This window comes from Ranitomeya imitator, chromosome 4 (genome assembly GCF_032444005.1).
Source record: "Ranitomeya imitator isolate aRanImi1 chromosome 4, aRanImi1.pri, whole genome shotgun sequence".
In the NCBI taxonomy this organism is placed as follows: Eukaryota; Metazoa; Chordata; class Amphibia; order Anura; family Dendrobatidae; genus Ranitomeya; species Ranitomeya imitator.
In genome coordinates, this window is record NC_091285.1 from 651,877,521 (window position 1) to 651,897,139 (window position 19,619).

Genomic DNA, 19,619 nt, shown 5'->3' on the forward strand with positions numbered 1-19,619 from the left:
ACGCAAACACGGGAAGAACATATAGACGTTGTCCTTGGTGAAATACATCTGACTATGATGCATCTTTATCTCTTTAGTATCGACTCAAATTTTGTGTATTACATTGCACCAAATTCCTATAGTAATTAGCTTTGTGCACATACATACCTGTTATCGTCATTCCGTGGTAGTGTTCTGCCATCCGGTAACTACCCCTTTGTATTGTTTTCTTATCTTCACTATTTTGTGTCTCTCATCGGCCTCCCCTTTCATTGTTTCTTGATTTTAATTATTACCTTTTGTTGGATAGTTTATATGTTTATATATATATATTTTTTTTTTTTTTCTGATTATTATGAAGTAAAACGTATTTGATATTTTATGCTATTCTGGCGGTGTGGGATATTATTTGGCAAGTTAATCACGCCCCAATGACTAGTTGAAGAAACAACTCGCCTACATGACTAATCAAGAACACTCAGCAGATTTCATATATCGGATTTTAGATGACCTTTTAGACTGTACCTTTATAGAAAGGGTCTATAAAAGCATGTCTGCAAATTTTTGCGCAGCCAGTATGGGGAGTAAATGTGGTCACAAGCTTACCCTTTGCCATCAGTCACTTCTTTTACGTGAATATAAGTAGTTGGGAATATGCCCTGTTAAGACAAAAGTATAGAGTTAACAATGCATATAGGGTCAGGGCCGGTGCAAGGGTTTGTCAGCCCTTGGGACATACAGATATGGACCCATGTGATGACATTTCTTTGCATATATACAGTACATATCAGTGCATTATTGTGGCTTTTCGGCACACAAAAAACCCTATGATTACTAGCAGTGGAGTCTGTGATCACTATTAGTGTTCCTGCCTCCATTTAACAGTTTGAGACCCAAAAGAAATACAACCAAAGTAGAAGGCTAAGAAATGATCAGAGGGCATCCAGTGATCGCTGTCAGGATTCTGTGGTCCCAGCGCCGGGAGCGGGCGGATGTGTGACCCAAAGTATACAATTTGCATACATGCAGTCACATGCCAACTAGACGTGCGCAACCTCAATCAATACAAGCGAATTAAGTGAGACCAGACACGTCTAGTCGGAACGTGGCCAGAAGTATGCAAATCACATACTTGCGGTAACACGACCGCCCGCTCTCAGTGCTGGAGAATCCTGACAGCGTGCACACTGTGCGTTGTATGGATTATCGAGTCTGCAGTCACATAGAGTCACCACAGACTTGTACCGCAAGCCTGGTCAACTCCTTTAAAGGGATTCTTCAGACTTAGCCTTAAGAATTGTCATCCATATTAGATCGGTAGGGTCTGACACCTGGCACCTCACTTACTAGCTGTTTTCTGATCTGACAGCAGCTGTATGACAGTGAATGGAACCGGTACAGCTCAGCTCTGCAGACAGTGTAGTGAACAAAAACAAAAGATAAAAAGCGAAGGTCATACAGATGGGGATCACCACGCATTGGATTTAGCCAAAATAGAACAATTTTTATTACACTGCAATATACATGAAACAAGCAATACAGAAAACAGACAGTTTAAAAACAATTAAAAAAGGCAACACACTTGTTCCTTAGAAACAGAGCCCATAATAAGGCCTGCACCTGCGCTAAAGCAAAACAGGCTATACCCTATAGGAAAAATGCCTATATGGACACCACTGTGCATACACTTGTAATACAATAGAATAGACCCATAGGTACGTATAGATGGACAAAATAAAGGACAATCCTATAACATAATCGCACTTGCACGGTTTTCACCACAAGCTGCTGCCGTAAATACAGCCGTAAATGCTAACCCTCATGTCGACATGTCCCTTGCTTTGGCATACACAGAGGCAAAAAGCCTCACTCATATCACCAGATAAGACTGCAGGTAACTAAGCCTGCACAAAGTCCCATGTGCAGCCATATAATACAATACCAATAACGTGTATGACACAGTCAAAAGCGCAGGTGAAGCGGAGACCCAACGCGTGTCGCCCCACAAAGGAGGCTTCGTCAGGGGCGACACGCGTTGGGTCCTCTTCATTTGCTTTACTCCTTATCTTTAATTTGTTTTCTCTGCCCTCCCCAGGACTCTAAATACTTTATCCCCTCTCTGCACTGTGGAAATGTGCGTACAACCCTCACCCCTCCATATTTGTGTGTCCAACACTGAAAGAAGGAGATCGGGGAGCAGAGATCCATCAGAACCAGGCGCTCTGACAGATTTGTAAAATTTTTGCAAAAACACTAGCGGGAGCAAAAATTGGAACATTTTTAATGTAACATATATATATACACATACATACACACATTTAATAGTACAAAATATGAGAAATGATTTTAATATTTTTTTATATTTTCAACTTTTGAACAGCAGGGGGAGCAGCGGCTTACATTTGTCATGAAAACTGTGCAATGAATAAAGTGTACTGCTAGCTCGCCTTATGGCAGCAGTAAATGTGGGCGGGGTCTTCTTGCGTCTGATGTCACTTTTCCACTTCCAGAGGTTTTCAGAAGGAGAGGTTAGGTTAAAGTTTAGGATGACAGTGCAGCGCCATTTTATGGGTGACTGCAGTTCATACTGACAGTGGACAGTGTCGCCGAGGACAGACGGCAGCGCCAGTTCTAGTTTTCCTACTCAGGCAAGGAAAAATTGGGAGTGGCAGTGCACTAAAAACACACAGTGAATGAACAATCCCTCCATTATTTTGGGTGGGTTTGTTTCTCATGGCGTTCATTGTATAGTGAAAATGACCTGGTCACTTGGCGATACCACACTTGACTTCAGAAGTTTCAGTTGGCTGTATCAGTTCCTTGAAAAGTTGGGTACTTGAGAAAAGGTATTAGGGAAAGCTGGTCCCAAGAACAAATACAAGAATCTTAAACTGCTGTATAGGAGGAGACATTAGGGAGGGAGAAAATGCAGCACTGCGCTGCTCACTGCTCCTTACAGAGATCTAAGTGCAGCAGTCATAATATTGCTTAATATTACTGACAATTGCTCATTTTGCCTTTCTACCCGGCTAATTCTTCTCTTTTCCATTAGGTCTACGACATCACTTGATGAAAAACTGACTAGCTGAATCATTCTAAGATCTATGTGGAAACAGGAAGTCTCTTTTCTCTGTATGAGACATGAGTCACTGCAAAAGTCCATGGAAGGAGGAGGAGCAGGAGGAGCTGGGTCAGGAGTTGAAGAGGGGGATGATAAATACAGGTACAAAAGACTTTCTGTTTCTACATAGAGCAGAGAAAAGAGAAGAATTAGTTGAGTAGAAAAGCAAAACAAGCAATTGTAAGTGCACAGTGCTATAAAATATGACTGCAATGTATTAAAAAGAGGATAACAATTTTGATGGGAGTAGGAGGGGTGCTTCTTTAAACTTAAAAAATTGGTGCAGTGTTCAAAACTTATTTCATCCACTGTATATTTATATATACCGAGTGACACATTACGTTTAGATATAACTACAGACCAATCTGGATCCAGCAGGACAGTCCTTCACTGGGGGAGCTGTTCCACTGTCCGAGGAGTATCATCACATTCAGGTGAACACTTCGAGAGTCATATTGTGTGTGGGGGGAAATGGGAGAAGGTACAGTGGAAGCAGGATACTGTGAGTGGGGGGCAATGGGAGAAGGTACTGTGGAAGCATGATACTGTGAGTGGGGTCAATGGGAGAAGGTACCGTGGAAGCATGATACTGTGACTGGGGGCAATGGGAGAAGGTACTGTGGAAGCATAATACTGTGAGTGGGGGCAATGGGAGAAGGTACTGTGGAAGCATAATACTGTGAGTGGGGGCAATGGGAGAAGGTACTGTGGAAGCATGATACTATGAGTGGGGGCAATGGGAGAAGGTACTGTGGAAGCAGGATACTGTGAGTGGGGGCAATGGGAGAAGGTACTGTGGAAGCATAATACTGTGAGTGGGGGCAATGGGAGAAGGTACTGTGGAAGCAGGATAGTGTGAGTGGGGGCAATGGGAGAAGGTACTGTGGAAGCATGATACTATGAGTGGGGGCGATGGGAGAAGGTACTGTGGAAGCAGGATACTGTGAGTGGGGGCAATGGGAGAAGGTACTGTGGAAGCATAATACTGTGAGTGGGGGCAATGAGTGGAGTGAGTGGATGATGTAGGGGCATCATACTGCATGTGGGGAATGTACTGTGGGAGGCGTAATACTATGTGTGGATGACGTAAGGGGCATCATACTATGTGTGGGTGATGTAAGGGGCATCATACTCTATGTACGGGAATATACTGTGAAGGCGTAATACTATGTGTGGATGACGTAAGGGGCATCATACTGCATGTGGGGGAATGAACTGTGGGAGGCGTAATACTATGTGTGGGTGACGTAAGGGGAATCATACTATGTGTGGGTGATGTAAGGGGCATCATACTGTATATATGGGAATATACTGTGGGAGGCGTAATACTATGTGTGGGTGACGTAAGGGGCATCATACCGTTTGCGGGGGAATGTTCTGTGGAGGCATTATTCTGTGTGGGGGTCTGTTAGGAATATCATACTATGTAGGGATATCATACTGCGTGTGGGGGCATCATACTATGTGTGTGGGCATGTACTATGGGGTTATGAAAGTGGTGCCATACTGTGTGAGAATGCTGATGGGCTTCACTTGGAGCAATATTTTTGTGGGGCACATATAAAGGTACTGGCCTTAAAGGTGCAGCCACCAGAGAAGTGTCTCTGACTCATTTTGACTCGTTTCTGCTCCTTGTACCTTCTCAGGCCTATATGGAGTCGCACCCAGCCGGTATCTACCTCTCAGCACGCTGGTCTATATGTGCTCACACTCAGGCCATGGTGACTTCTTCTTCCTCTTCTCACTTCCAGATACGATCTTCGGTGGTTTTTGTTTACTCTACTCATGTCTGGGAAAGTCACATACTTTGCCGTTCAGATATTTACTCAGACATTTTTTGAGATCCTTCATTCTCAGAATAATTTGTGATTTTGCTTCTTTTTTTTTTTTTGGACATTGACTATAAACCACTGCAAACACAACCTGCAAAAGCCGTCAGCTCCGCTGTAAAAAGATGTCCCAACAGTCCTGATTGTTCCAGGATAATCCCAGGACTGAAAAATTGGTGGGATTTAGGGCAAGTTCACACTGGGCGTTTTTTCAAGGTTTTTTTTTTCTGCAGCAAAACCTGATCTCTTGAAGGAAAGAAGCTGTAGAAAAAAGCAGGTTCTCTTTGTTTTTCTTGCGTCTTTTGTATTTTAGATTTGTCTCTTGTGCATGCTGATAAAGTTTAGTGTTGGAAAAAAAGTCCTATTCCATAGAATCAGGTTTTGGCACAAAAAACGCAGCAAAACCTGATACCTGCGTTTTTGGTGCATTTTTTCCAGCGTTTTTTCACCACCCATGCATGACCGCCGCTCTAGGGGTTTCTGAAAATAGCCAAACACAACACTCAGAATGGCAGCTGACAATCGGCGGGGTTCCCCACATCAATCAATAAGTCATATCTTAGTGCGCCTAAGTCATGCCTTAGTGCGCCTAGGTCATGCCTTAGTGCGCCTAGGTCATGCCTTAGTGCGCCTAGGTCATGCCTTAGTGCGCCTAGGTCATGCCTTGGTGCGCCTAGGTCATGCCTTGGTGCGACTAGGTCATGCCTTGGTGCGCCTAGGTCATGCCTTGGTGCGCTTAGGTCATACCTTAGTGCGCTTAGGTCATACCTTAGTGCGCTTAGGTCATACCTTAGTGCGCTTAGGTCATACCTTAGTGCGCTTAGGTCATACCTTAGTGCGCTTAGGTCATACCTTAGTGCGCTTAGGTCATACCTTAGTGCGCTTAGGTCATACCTTAGTGCGCTTAGGTCATACCTTAGTGCGCTTAGGTCATACCTTAGTGCGCTTAGGTCATACCTTAGTGCGCTTAGGTCATACCTTAGTGCGCTTAGGTCATACCTTAGTGCGCTTAGGTCATACCTTAGTGCGCTTAGGTCATACCTTAGTGCGCTTAGGTCATACCTTAGTGCGCTTAGGTCATACCTTGTTTTCATATGAGAACCCCTTTACGCGCCCCAATCACCAGGTCAGCCAATTTGGACGCGCACTTCCCAACCTACCCACTTCTGTCAAACTTATATAGGTCATTCCTGTATCTACACTATGTACTATGTGAGACTATGTGGATTAATAGACAAAAGGGAAGTGCACTCTGCCAGAACAATCCACACGACAGTCTACATCGAGCAATAGTGTAATCCAACCAATAGCGAAATTTAAAACATAACTTTTAATAGGTAATAATGGTCATAAAATACTACATTTGAATAAAAAAGGGGGGAGGAATAATACAAAATCCCAGCCAAGGTCTGAGTCACCTCTGGAAAAAGTGGACGTTAATTCTCCCCTATACAGAATTATACTCGTGAACAACCTCCAACATAAATGTTCAGATCATAAGGGTAGCAATATTTACATCTAGCATCCCAACGGTCGCTCAGAAATATAGCGTAGGATCACTGCTAAGGCGTGTACGTGGGTCACAGATATAACAGTTAGCCAACTCTGCTGTCAATACAGTGCATCTATCCAATAATATCAGAAACAAATTAATAGTTGAACAAGTCTAGTGAAGCAAGGCAAACACACATATATACGACTGACAGTGATCAAAGTATAGTTGCCAAATAAACAGCCAATGGCTATAGTGTTAACTATTATTGATATTGGAGAGATGCAAGATATAGATACAATCAGGTGGGTGATTGGACAGTCTTCACTCCCTGACCAGGTTAGAAGTAGAATAGTTTAACATGAAATGTTCTCACCCATTAGTAGTTGGATGTCAGGGAAAGAAGTATTCACAGTCCCGAAGGTTCCATCCAAGATGAAGAAGTGAATAGCCTATCCCAATGGTCCCCAATCTTTCTGACCTTTAGAGCCACATTCAGCTCCGAGAGAGGGTCGCAAGATACATTCAGCTCCGAGAGAGGGTAACGAGCCACATTCAGCTCTGAGAGATGCGTACCACATCCAGCTCCGAGAGAGGGTCACGAGCCACATTCAGGTCCGAGAGTCGCAAACCACATTCAGCTTCGAGAGAGGATCGCGTACCACATTCAGCTCAGAGAGGGTCTTGAGCCACATTTAGCTCCGAGAGAGGATCGCGAGCCACATTTAGCTCTGAGAGAGGATCGTGAGCCACATTCAGCTTTGAGAGAGGATCGCGAGCCACATTCAGCTCTGTGAGAGGATTGAGAGCCACATTTAGCTCCGAGAGAAGATCGCGAGCCACATTTAGCTCCGACGGAGGATCGCGAGCCATATTTCGCTCCGTCAGAGGATCGCGAGCCACATTTAGCTTCGAGAGGATCGCGAGCCACATTTAGCTCTGGGAGAGGATTGCGAGCCACATTTAGCTCCGAGAGAGGATCGCGAGCCACATTCAGCTCTGAACGAGGATCGCAAGCCTACATTCAGCTCTGAGAGAGGGTCACGAGCCACAGTCAGCTCCAAAAGAGGGTCACGAGCCTACATTCAGCACTGAGAGACGCGTGCCACATTCAGCTCCGAGAGACGCGTACAACATTCAGCTCCGAGAGAGGGTAACGAGCCACATTCACCTGAGTGCCACAAACCACATTCAGCTTCAAGAGAGGATTGCGTACAACATTCAGCTCCAAGAGAGAATCACAAGCCACATTCAGCTCCGAGAGATGCGTACCACATTCAACTCCAAGAGAGGGTCACGAGCCACATTGAGCTCCGAGAGTCGCGAACCACATTCAGCTACGAGAGAGGATTGCTAGCCACATTTAGCTACGAGAGAGGATTGCGAGCCACATTTAGCTACGAGAGAGGATCGCGAGCCACATTCAGCTCTGAGAGAGGATCGCGAGCCACATTCAGCTCCGAGAGAAGATCGCGAGCCACATTCAGCTCTGTAAGAGGATCGTGAGCCACATTCAGCTCTGTAAGAGAATCGCGAGCTACGTTTAGCTCCGAGAGGTTCGCGAACCACATTTAGCTCCGAGAGAGGATCGCGAGCCACATTCAGCTCTGAGAGAGGGTCACAAGCCCCATCCATCTCTTGCCCCACTAACAGTAATGGATATGAAAGACTCCATTACGGGTATAATTATAACCAAATATTTTCCCGGGAAATCACCTCGAAGCAAAATACCAAGATCCAGGGGTTCCCACAATACCCCCGTTCAGTATTTTCCCATCAAGCACTCAACACAGTGTCACATTCAGATTCAAGCACCTCCTCTGACAGGTAGTATCATCCAGTCTCCAGCGTACCACACTTAAATTATCTCTAAACCCCTAAGACCAGTATATGGTCAATCAGATCTGCTCTCCTGTGCAGGGCTACTCACAAAATTCACCATTTTGAGATGTGCTCTTCATACCCATTTAATAGACCTGCAGTTAATGCACCAAGCTGGCAGATAGCTGCGAGCCACAATTCATGGGACCGCGAACCACATGTGGCTCCGGAGCTACAGGTTGGGGACCCCTGGTCTATCGCTGTAGATCCCTGTTAGGGATAGCATACACTAATTCCCCCAACACCCGCTCTGACAAGGGCAGTCCACATCTATCCCTAATGCGGAGGCCCTGCACTTGCCCTGCATGTGTTCCGACGCGTTTCTTCAGACTTGATTCCTCACTGGACTTAAATCAAATACGCCGTTTCTCATACAAGCTACAGAGTGTATCGAGCAACTCCGTAGCTCTGTCTGTTTCTGCAGAGAATGAAATAATCTCCAGGCTTCAACATTAAATAGGGGACCATCAGCAATTATAACATCTTAATGGGGCCTTGATTAGCCTGTTTAGAACAAAAAGACAAGCTCACCAATAAAGTCCTCAGGTGGAAAGTACTCTAGCCTTAAAGGGGTTTTCTGACTAACAACGTTAATTTTAATCAACATTTTAATCTCTAGATCTTGGAATAATAACAATTTCCACAATTGGATGTGTTTAAATAAAATGTTACTGTGCTGAGATAATCTTATAAACGTGCCCTTGCTACTGATACTCTTTTGCATCCTCCTCTGCCCAGGAGCTGTGGTATGATCAGACCATGTTCCTACACGGTCAGACATGGCTATTACACAGTACACAGCAGGGGCACATTTATAAGATTATCTCAGTACAAGGACATGATTTTTTTTACACATCCAATTGTGAAAATTATCATTTTTCCAAGATCTATCAATTAAAATTAACTTTTGTTTGTGGAAAAGTCCCTTTAATTCCGGTCAGGGGAACTGCGGTGTGCCCAATAATACTCCCCTTTTCCGGGGTTTGACCCTCACGGTGACGTCACTTCCAGCAATTGGAACGCACGGCGGCATCACTTCCGGTCACGCGGATCACTCATCCATTGTTAATTAGGTACCAATAAGTAGATGGAGATACCACAGAAAAAGAGCTACACAAGAATAAGAAGTGTATTCCAGTATGCAGATTAGATACAATTAGCCTATTTAAATATGCAGTGGCATCCTATCCGATATAATAAAATCTAAATTGGTATAACCCTACCAAAACAATGTGGGAGAAGAACAAAGGATGTCTAAGTGGGAACTCTAGAAGAATAAACAGTAAGGGGGCTCTAAAACTAGATTACCGTATAAGAATATCATCAAAAAGTTCATTTATTTCAGTTTGTCAATACAAAAAGTGAAACTCATATTATAAAAAGTCTTTAGCAATGACATTTTATGGCTTACCTTCCTTATGGAGTGTGTCAATGACTGCCTTCTGGACATCTGTCAAGTCAGCAGTCTTCCCCATGATTGTGGAGCTTCTGAAAGGCTACCGGACCTTTGTAAAAGCTTAGGAAGCCTTTGCAGGTGTTTTTTGTTAATTGTTCTAATTTACTGAGATAATGACTTTTGAGTTCTCATTGGCTGTAAGCCATAATCATCAACATTAACAGAAACATACGCATGAAATAGATCACTCTGTAATGACTTTATATATGAGTTTCACTTTTTGTATTGAAGAACTGAAATAAATTCACTTTTTGATGACATTCTAATCTTGTGAGAAGCACCTGTACTATCTGACATTAGCACTTGTGCACTGTACAATAGGGTTTATTTTCAGTATTAGAATATACAGATCTAATTGTGGTTGTTCTAAAAGGATCCTAAAGGAAGATTGGCCTAAACATAGCAACTAAAACGAAGCTGCTCATTCAGACCCTCAGGAGTTACCACAATACAAATATTTTTTTTGAGTCAGATTCATCAAAGCTTTTATGTCAGAATCGTAAAGATTTTTTTTTAAAAAAAGTCGCTGAATTTTGTCGCAACTTAAGGCTTAAGTTCCCGTATCATTTTTGACTAGGACGAGGGTGTAGTGACCGCTGCTCCAGGAGCCTCGCACTCCGCCCCATCCCCTCATCAGCACCAGCGCGAAGATCGGTGGTCTTTATGAATCAGGACATTCTATTACATCCCCCTCCCCACCTCAAAAAAAAACCCCAAAAAACAAAAAAAAACAACTTTTCAATCCCAAATCCTCCTGGACCAGAAGTAAAAAATAACAGTCCACACGATAGCCAGCACTCGCCTCTTCTTAAAAAAAAAAATTGCTCTATTTATCCGGCTTGACAAAGGACCGTGTAGGTGTGAAACATGTTGCCTGTGAGCGCAGTGGATATTTCTTTTCTGACTTTTAATATTTTTTTGCGCTTATGTTCAACCATTTTTTTGTGCCTTTTAAACCACAGGATCAATAAAACAATTATTTTCAGGAGTGAAAATGTAGAATACTTGCTCCAATAATATACAGAGTAGGAATCTTATTAATAGAGCGAGGGAGGCATCGTCCTCCGCCTGACAGTACAATATCCCAGGCCCTGCTCCTCTCCTGTCCCGGACAAACATGTTCTTATGGAAGAATGTGCCTAATGTTACAGAAAAGCACTGCACATTATACACCGAGCGCCCGAGAGAGGAACATGCAGTTTCCAAAATGATTCATCATTCAATATATTCACGGCAGAACGGAAGCTGCCAATGTAATAATCACGTACATATCCATCACACATGTAATAATCATATACGTAATAATGGCACATGTAATAATAATCATATACGTAATAATGGCACATGTAATAATCATATATGTAATAATCGCACATGTAATAATCGCACATGTAATAATCATATACGGTATGTAATAAATGCACATACACACAGTTACATCGTTAGTGCAGTTGAAAAAAGGACTCCTGTCCATCAAGTTCAAACCTGAGATGGGAAAGGATAGAGGGTATTGGTTTAGGTTCAGCCATAATACCTGATCCAATCAGTCCTAAAACAACACATTTTTACTTCCTGATCCCAAACGTCGATCGACTGGATCAAGATTCAGAACACATTTAATACACAGGTACTTAATGGGTAAATTAAGGGCTGTAGGCTTCAAAATTAAAGGCTGTAATTGGATTGAAAACGGTCTCAAAGATCTCATCAAGGGAGTTGTGGTGAATGGCGGTTACGCTGCATGGTTTCGGTTATTAGTGGTGACTAATCAGAGTGAATGAGGCACTAATAATGATGAGAAAACATGCTCAGATAAGGTGTTAGGGTGTGTAGGGGTCCCCCACTGTCGCAACAAGGGGTGCAAGGGGCAGCCTCTGTCGCCACCAGGGGTGCAAGGGGCAGCCACTGTCGCCACCAGGGGTGCAAGGGGCAGCCACTGTCGCCACCAGGGGTGCAAGGGGCAGCCACTGTCGCCACCAGGGGTGCAAGGGGCAGCCACTGTCGCCACCAGGGGTGCAAGGGGCAGCCACTGTCGCCACCAGGGGTGCAAGGGGCAGCCACTGTCGCCACCAGGGGTGCAAGGGGCAGCCACTGTCGCCACCAGGGGTGCAAGGGGCAGCCACAGTCGCCACCAGGGGTGCAAGGGGCAGCCACCGGCGCCACCAGGGGTGCAAGGGGCAGCCACCGGCGCCACCAGGGGTGCAAGGGGCAGCCACCGGCGCCACCAGGGGTGCAAGGGGCAGCCACCGTCGCCACCAGGGGTGCAAGGGGCAGCCACCGTCGCCACCAGGGGTGCAAGGGGCAGCCACCGTCGCCACCAGGGGTGCAAGGGGCAGCCACCGTCGCCACCAGGGGTGCAAGGAGCAGCCACCGTCGCCACCAGGGGTGCAAGGGGCAGCCACTGTCGCCACCAGGGGTGCAAGGGGCAGCCACTGTCGCCACCAGGGGTGCAAGGGGCAGCCACTGTCGCCACCAGGGGTGCAAGGGGCAGCCACCAGCGCCACCAGGGGTGCAAGGGGCAGCCACCGGCGCCACCAGGGGTGCAAGGGGCAGCCACCGTCGCCACCAGGGGTGCAAGGGGCAGCCACCGTCGCCACCAGGGGTGCAAGGGGCAGCCACCGTCGCCACCAGGGGTGCAAGGGGCAGCCACCGTCGCCACCAGGGGTGCAAGGAGCAGCCACCGTCGCCACCAGGGGTGCAAGGGGCAGCCACTGTCGCCACCAGGGGTGCAAGGGGCAGCCACTGTCGCCACCAGGGGTGCAAGGGGCAGCCACTGTCGCCACCAGGGGTGCAAGGGGCAGCCACTGTCGCCACCAGGGGTGCAAGGGGCAGCCACTGTCGCCACCAAGGGTGCAAGGGGAAGCCACTGTCCCTATCAGTGGTATAGGAGATCTTAAAGTCACAATCCGTGGTGCAGGGAGCCCTTCTGTCACTACCAGGAGTGTAGGCAGACATACACTACCAGGGCATTAGGGGGGTGTAACTGTGTCTACCAAGCTGAGGTACCTCTTTCAGTAACACCCCGTGTTTCAGGAGGTCCACTCTGCTTTTGCTGGATTCCTTGATTACGTGAGAGCATATAAAAGCTGACTGCTACTCCACGTATTTCCAGTCTAAAAGAACACACTTTATTCACCGCACACAGAATATATAACACAGATACACAGGGCAGGCCAATAGAAAAAGCAGGCCAGACATACATTACAATAGCCGCAGGGGGCCGGAGCCTGCTGATATTTACTGTGGGAATTACAAAGGTGGGGGAGGACAGAAGGGGGATACTGTGTCCTCTCTGCCCAGGGGCGCAGCCTGTGGACTGATGCATTTCACATGGAACCTATTATACATAATATATACTGCATAACATATTCTTGGTGCTGGGGGTTCTGTAACGGGGGGTCCTTACAGTCATTATCTATGGTGTAGGAGACCCTTCTGTCACTACTAAGGTTCTAGCGGGACCTAAACTACCAAGTGTTTAGGGGGGCTTTACAGTCATTATCAGTGGTGTTGGAGGCCCTTCTGTCACTACCAGGAGTGTGGGAGGGCCTACTGTCACTACCAGGAGTGTGGGAGGTCCTACTGTCACTACCTGGAGTGTGGGAGGGCTTACTGTCACTACCAGGAGTGTGGGAGACCCTACTGTCACTACCAGCAGTGTGGGAGGCCCTACTGTCACTATCGGGAGTGTGGGATGTCCTACTGTCACCATCGGGAGTGTGGGATGTCCTACTGTCACTATCGGGAGTGTGGAAGGTCCTAATGTCACTACCAGAAGTGTGGGAAGTCCTACTGTCACTATCAGGAGTTTGGGAGGCCCTACTGTCACTACCAGGAGTGTGGGAGACCCTACTGTCACTACCAGGAGTGTGAGAAGTCCTACTGTCACTACCAGGAGTGTGGGAGACCCTACTGTCACTACCAGGAGTGTGGGACGTCCTACTGTCACTACCAGGAGTGTGGGAGGCCCTACTGTCACTACCAGGAGTGTGGGACGTCCTACTGTCACTACCAGGAGTGTGGGAGGTCCTACTGTCACTACCAGGAGTGTGGGACGTCCTACTGTCACTATCAGGAGTTTGGGAAGTCCTACTGTAGCAGGGGTGTAAGGGGCCTCTTTTCACTAGCCGCAGTATAGGGAATTGTGACCTTTTATTTTTAATGTGCATTGACCAATCCTGAACCCAATTCTGAGTAGTGGGGCCGCAGTATACTACTGCTGCTGCTGCTCTGGATTATTCCTCGTGCAGGAAAGCTACATCCCACGGCACTGACCGGACACAATCCAGGCATGTACAGTACACAGGGCGGCAGAGAAAAAGGCATTTGCTAGATTTAGGTTGCGTCACGTACCTTTTGTATTTTTTAATTTTAATGGCAGTTATTTCAGTATCTTTTTGCCAAAATAAAACAAACAACATTTTTGGATTTTTATAGAAGGTAACTCTAGAGTTAATTTGATGTTTTATACATACATGTTTCTTGAGTGATATCTCTTTAAGATATAATTAAAGGGGGACAGTGACTGTCTCGTGCAAATTACAGAGCGTGTGTCACAATAGACCTCCCGGCTGCCGCTCACACTGGAGACCACTAATGGCTGACGCTCGGTCTGCAGTCTCCTGACCGCCCAGAATTCTTCCATTATTTCCAGACTCCTTAGTTTTCTCAACAAATAACACAGAATTAGCAGGCCACAGATTACGGGGTCCCTCTACAATAAGTACAGTACAGGAAAACATGTCGCTGCACTGAAGGAGAAACTGAAAGAAATCTCCAGCAGGGCGGAGGGACGCTCGTTATATTAGGCCTCAATCTGCAACGTTCGGCATCATGGGTGAATTTCCATGTGGAAAAAGTCTGTAGTATGTAAATGTCAGCAGTCTTCGTGCTGCTGGTGGACACACCGGCGTGATATGTCCACTGCGTGATATGTCCAAGGCACGGTATGCTCACGGCGCGATATGTCCACTGTGCAATATTTCCACTGCACGGTATGCCCACGGCGCGATATGCCCACGGCGTGACATGTCCACTGTGCGATATGTCCACTGCACGATATGCCCACGGCGTGAAATGTCCACGGCGCGAAATGTCCACTGTGCGATATGCCCAAGGTGCGATATGCCCAAGGTGCAATATGTCCACGGCGCGATATTTCCATGGTGCAATATGCCCACGGCGCGAAATGTCCACTGCGCAATATGCTCACGGCGCGGAAGGTCCACAGCGCAAAATGTCCTCTGTGCAAAATGTCCACTGTGCGATATGCCCACGGCGCGGTATGTCCACGGCGTGATATTTCCATGGTGCAATATGCCCACGGCGCAATATGTCCACTGCACGATATGCCCACGGCGTGAAATGTCCACGGCGCGAAATGTCCACTGTGTGATATGCCCAAGGTGCAATATGTCCACGCGCGATATTTCCATGGTGCAATATGCCCACGGCGCGATATGTCCACTGCACGATATGCCCACGGCGCGATATGCCCAAGGCGCGATATGCCCAAGGCGCGATATGCCCAAGGTGCGATATGCCCAAGGTGCGATATGCCCAAGGTGCGATATGCCCAAGGTGCGATATGTCCACGGTGCAATATGCCCACGGCGCGAAATGTCCACTGCGCGATATGCTCACGGCGCGGTATGCCCACGGTGCGATATATCCAGGATATGTTTACATTCTAATGCTCTGTAACGTACCATCCAGATCAAGGGTGGCCAAATTATTTTCCGGAGGGGCCATATGAGAGACAGTGACTTACGAGGACTGAACCGTCAGAAATTCTGCTGAATATTAATATCATATTAATTATAATTATTATTAATATTTTAATTGTATCACTTAAAATTGAGCAGAATTAGGTATGCTCACACCCCTCTATATACCGTATGAGCCCCCACACAGCCCTCTATATACCGTATGAGCCTGCACACGTCCCCCTATATACTGTAAAAATCCCCACACACAATAAGAGGCCACATGCAGCCCCCTATGTACAGTATGAATCCCCACATACCATCCTATACACAGCATGAATCCCCCACATAGCACCCTAAATACAGCATGAGCACCCCACAAAGCCTCTATATACAGTATAGGCCCCCCACATAGTCCCCTTATATACAGTATGAGCCCCCACGTAGCCTCCAACATTTAGTATGAGCCCCACATAGCCTCCAATATACAGAATGAGCCCCCACATAGGCTCCTATAAATAGTACAAGCCCCTATATACAGTATGAGCCCCCTCATAACCCCTTTATACAGCATAAGCCCCCACATAGCCTCCTATATATAATATGAGCCCCCCACATAGCCTCCAATATATAAGATGAGCCCCCACATTGCCTCAAATATACAATACGAGCTCCCACATAGCCTCCATATGTAAAGTACGAGCCCCACATAGCCTTGGTGGAAAATAGACACGGCAGCTCCGTCGTCAATGTACTCACCGCTGTCTGTATCCTGAGGATGCAAATAAAGGTGAGAGCAGGCGGTGGTGGCAGATGGATGCCGGGCATGGTGTGGCCCTTGAGCCATTGTTTCAGCCCTTTGGCTAGCTCAGTCAGCAGGCCAGACTGGAAAAGTCAGAACGCCGGATGTGGCCAGCGTGTTGCTATTTTCCCAGGTCGGATCCAGACTATTTAACTGGGCGGGTATTCTTTATGAGCATTCTACCAGCACTCTTAGTACTGGAACTCCCTTACTTCCTAAAATGCATTGCGCCTGCAATTGTCCTATAACTTGCCTCAGTGTTGTTATGACTGTGTGCACTGTGACAGACAAGAGAGCAAAAGCCTTAATGTGGGGTGACTAGAAGTGGCTCCAATTTCGGAATGAGGTACTTTGGGTCCACCAAAAAATTGTCTCATTGGCCATGTGGCTAATTACTAAAGAACATGTGGGCAAATTATTGGGTTTACTTCAAGATTTATCCCTAAGAGTGGAGAAAACAAACAAGAGAACTAGAAGGACCAGTTTTTCCCTGGGCTTTTGTAGTGTATGGGCCTCATCTCCTCGTGACCACAGCAGATTTATTATATCTCAACCACCCACAGATAAAAGCCGTTATCCGTCTGTCTGGACGATCTGATAATTACTTAATGCAGGAGATCATTTTAGCAAATTTACAAGAATAATGTCATAATAATACACAGAAATAGACATACAAAAAATAAATAATAAAAATAATCCGAATTTCAGAGTTCTCTCATCCCGGGCTTATTGGTATCCACATCATCACTATATTATACTTGTCTAGGCCCTAAGAGAAGGCTTCATGCACCATGAATATACTGATCAACATTAGTGCTGGCAGAATAAGGATGTTTAAGTCCCACCCCCAACTATAAACGCCCCTAACACCTCCCCAAACCCATTTGCACCATCCATTTTTGGTGTACAATTTGCTTTGAATTTACTGGGAATTTATCTGAAAAATTGGGTCAGCCCTAGCAAATTTGTGACCGCTAACCACGCGGTAAAAGAAAAAATCACCGATCTTTGCCGAGATCTGCGGCTTAGTCTTAGCGGACAGAAGATGATCTAAAGTTTCCTTACTGGCTGGCCAAAAAAATTATTGTATGACATACATGGAGACAACTTGGCTGATTTCGGGCTACCACCCAACTCTCCACCACCCAGCTCTGAAGAGAATGCTTGGTCATCCCACCACTGTCAATCACCAGTTTAGGGAGGCGGAGTACGCAGAATCAGTGGGCCTCCAAACCACTGCTTACTCCTTAGTTTCCTTGTCTGGGTTTTCTGTGCTCTGTTTACTATGTGCTGGGACTACAAACTCTGGTAGTCAGTAAAAAAAAAAAGTGCAGGTGTCCTCCTCTCAGTACTCAGGAGGCTCGTGCTGTGCATCCTACATAGTCCCGTGTCTTCTGCACAGGACCATCAGCAGAACCTCCTTCAGCACAAATCTACTCAACGCTAGTGAGATCAAACAGTAGTGCCGGTAGAGCCGGTATGTCAGTGATGCCTAATCTCGCTAGCACTGGGTACAAACGTGCTGGAGAAATTATTGCTGATGCCCAATGCAGGAGACACATGATTTAGTAATGCTTATGTAGGATGCGCAGCCCGATCCTCCCGAGCCCTGAGAGGAGGAGACCGCCACTAAATTTCTTGAAGGACAGCGAGCATACTCCTAAAGTCCCTCCTTCTCCACTGTCAGACGTCATCTTTCCGATGCATAGTAGGGGAGTACGGAAAAGCCTGACAAGTAGCAGAGAAATAACCAGGGGTCTGGAGGTCACTTAGATGCACCTTTTTTATAGGACTGGAACCAAATTGCTAAATAAGCTCTATAAAACTTTCAATGCCGGATAAGCTTAGAAAAAAAAAACCTGAAAATTTAGTTACGGTACTCTTTAATCTGTTAATAACCAGATTAGGATCCCCAAAAACATTTTGAGAAGTCAGATCCATCAGATTATAACATTTCGATTACTCAATACATGACTCACCTTCTTCAATTTATTTTTCCATGTGAATCCTCTGTACCAACCTGTGAAGAGGTCCAAAAACAGACTGTTATGACAAAGTACTAGACAATGCCTACCTTGTTATATCATTATGGGTCTACTCTGGTTTACAAAACCCCTTAAAAAAAAAACAAAGTCCTCATGTAACTATCAATGTCCTATATCTGGAACGTCCATCAATTAACTTACGAGTGGATACAAAGGGAGTCTCTCATTCTCTGAAGGAGGTCCATACATTACACGGACAGTCAACCGATTTAAAAAAAACAAAAAAAAAACAACAAATATCATGTAATACTTTATTTAACCTGCGGGAGCACTGCAGGGGAAATCGAGCAACTGGTTCCTTTCAGATGGAGCCACAGAAACAACATTTTCCGTGGTTCTTTGCTTGTGATTTCAGCTCATCCACCTCAATAACTGCTCCCTACACCTTCTGAATGGGATGTACACTGGTGGGGCCTTCTTGTCCTCCAAGAACTCCTCTTATTAGGTAAAAGACCCTGCACAATGCAGAGGAATTGGCAAATGGACAGGGCATGCATCAGCGACAGCTAAATAGCACGCCGTCATGGGATGGCACCACTACACAGGCGCAGTAGATATGCAACATATTGAAAATCGTACATGAAACAAGGAACGATAGGCGACTTACCGCCAGGGCTGTGGAGTCAGAGTCGTGGAGTCAGAGTCGGAGCCCATTTTGGTGGAGTTGGAGTTGGCGTCATGGAAATTGAGGAGTCGGAGATTTGGCTTACAGACTCCACAGCCCTGGTAAGGCTGTGGAGTCGGAGTCGTGGAGTCGGAGCCCATTTTGGTGGAGCCGGAGTCATGGAAATTGAGGAGTCGGAGATTTGGCTTACCGACTCCACAGCCCTGGCAAGGCTGTGGAATCGGAGTCATGGAGTCGGAGCCCATTTTGGTGGAGTCGGAGTCATGGAAATTGAGGAGTTGGAGGTTTGGCTTACTGACAGGACTGGCAGGGCTGTGGAGTCTGAGTCATGGAGTCGGAGCCCATTTTGGTGGAATCAGGGTCATGGAAATTGAGGAGTCGGAGATTTGGCTTACAGACTCCACAGCCCTGGCAAGGCTGTGGAGTCGGAGTCATGGAGTCGGAGCCCATTTTGGTGGAGTCGGAGTCATGGAAATTGAGGAGTCGGAGGTTTGGCTTACTGACAGGACTGGCAGGGCTGTGGAGTCGGAGTCATGGAGTCGGAGCCCATTTTGGTGGAATCAGAGTCATGGAAATTGAGGAGTCAGAGGTTTGGCTTACAGACTCCACAGCCCTGCTTACCGCAAAGGATCAAGGTCTCGGAATACACCATGACCTGTCTCTATCCATACGCATGATATTACA

General features: G+C 46.3%; 1 protein-coding gene across 1 annotated transcript in view; it reads right to left on the bottom strand.

The window, feature by feature from the left end:
* The window catches only part of DOCK5 (dedicator of cytokinesis 5), a 130,955-nt gene that overhangs the window by 81,019 nt on the left and 30,317 nt on the right, over positions 1–19,619 (bottom strand). Inside the window, exons 3-4 of the mRNA XM_069767028.1 lie at positions 18,245–18,285; positions 586–638 (exon numbers count right to left, since the gene is read on the bottom strand). Coding sequence (XP_069623129.1) covers positions 586–638; positions 18,245–18,285 — 94 coding nt within the window. The remainder of the gene's footprint in view (positions 1–585; positions 639–18,244; positions 18,286–19,619) is intronic.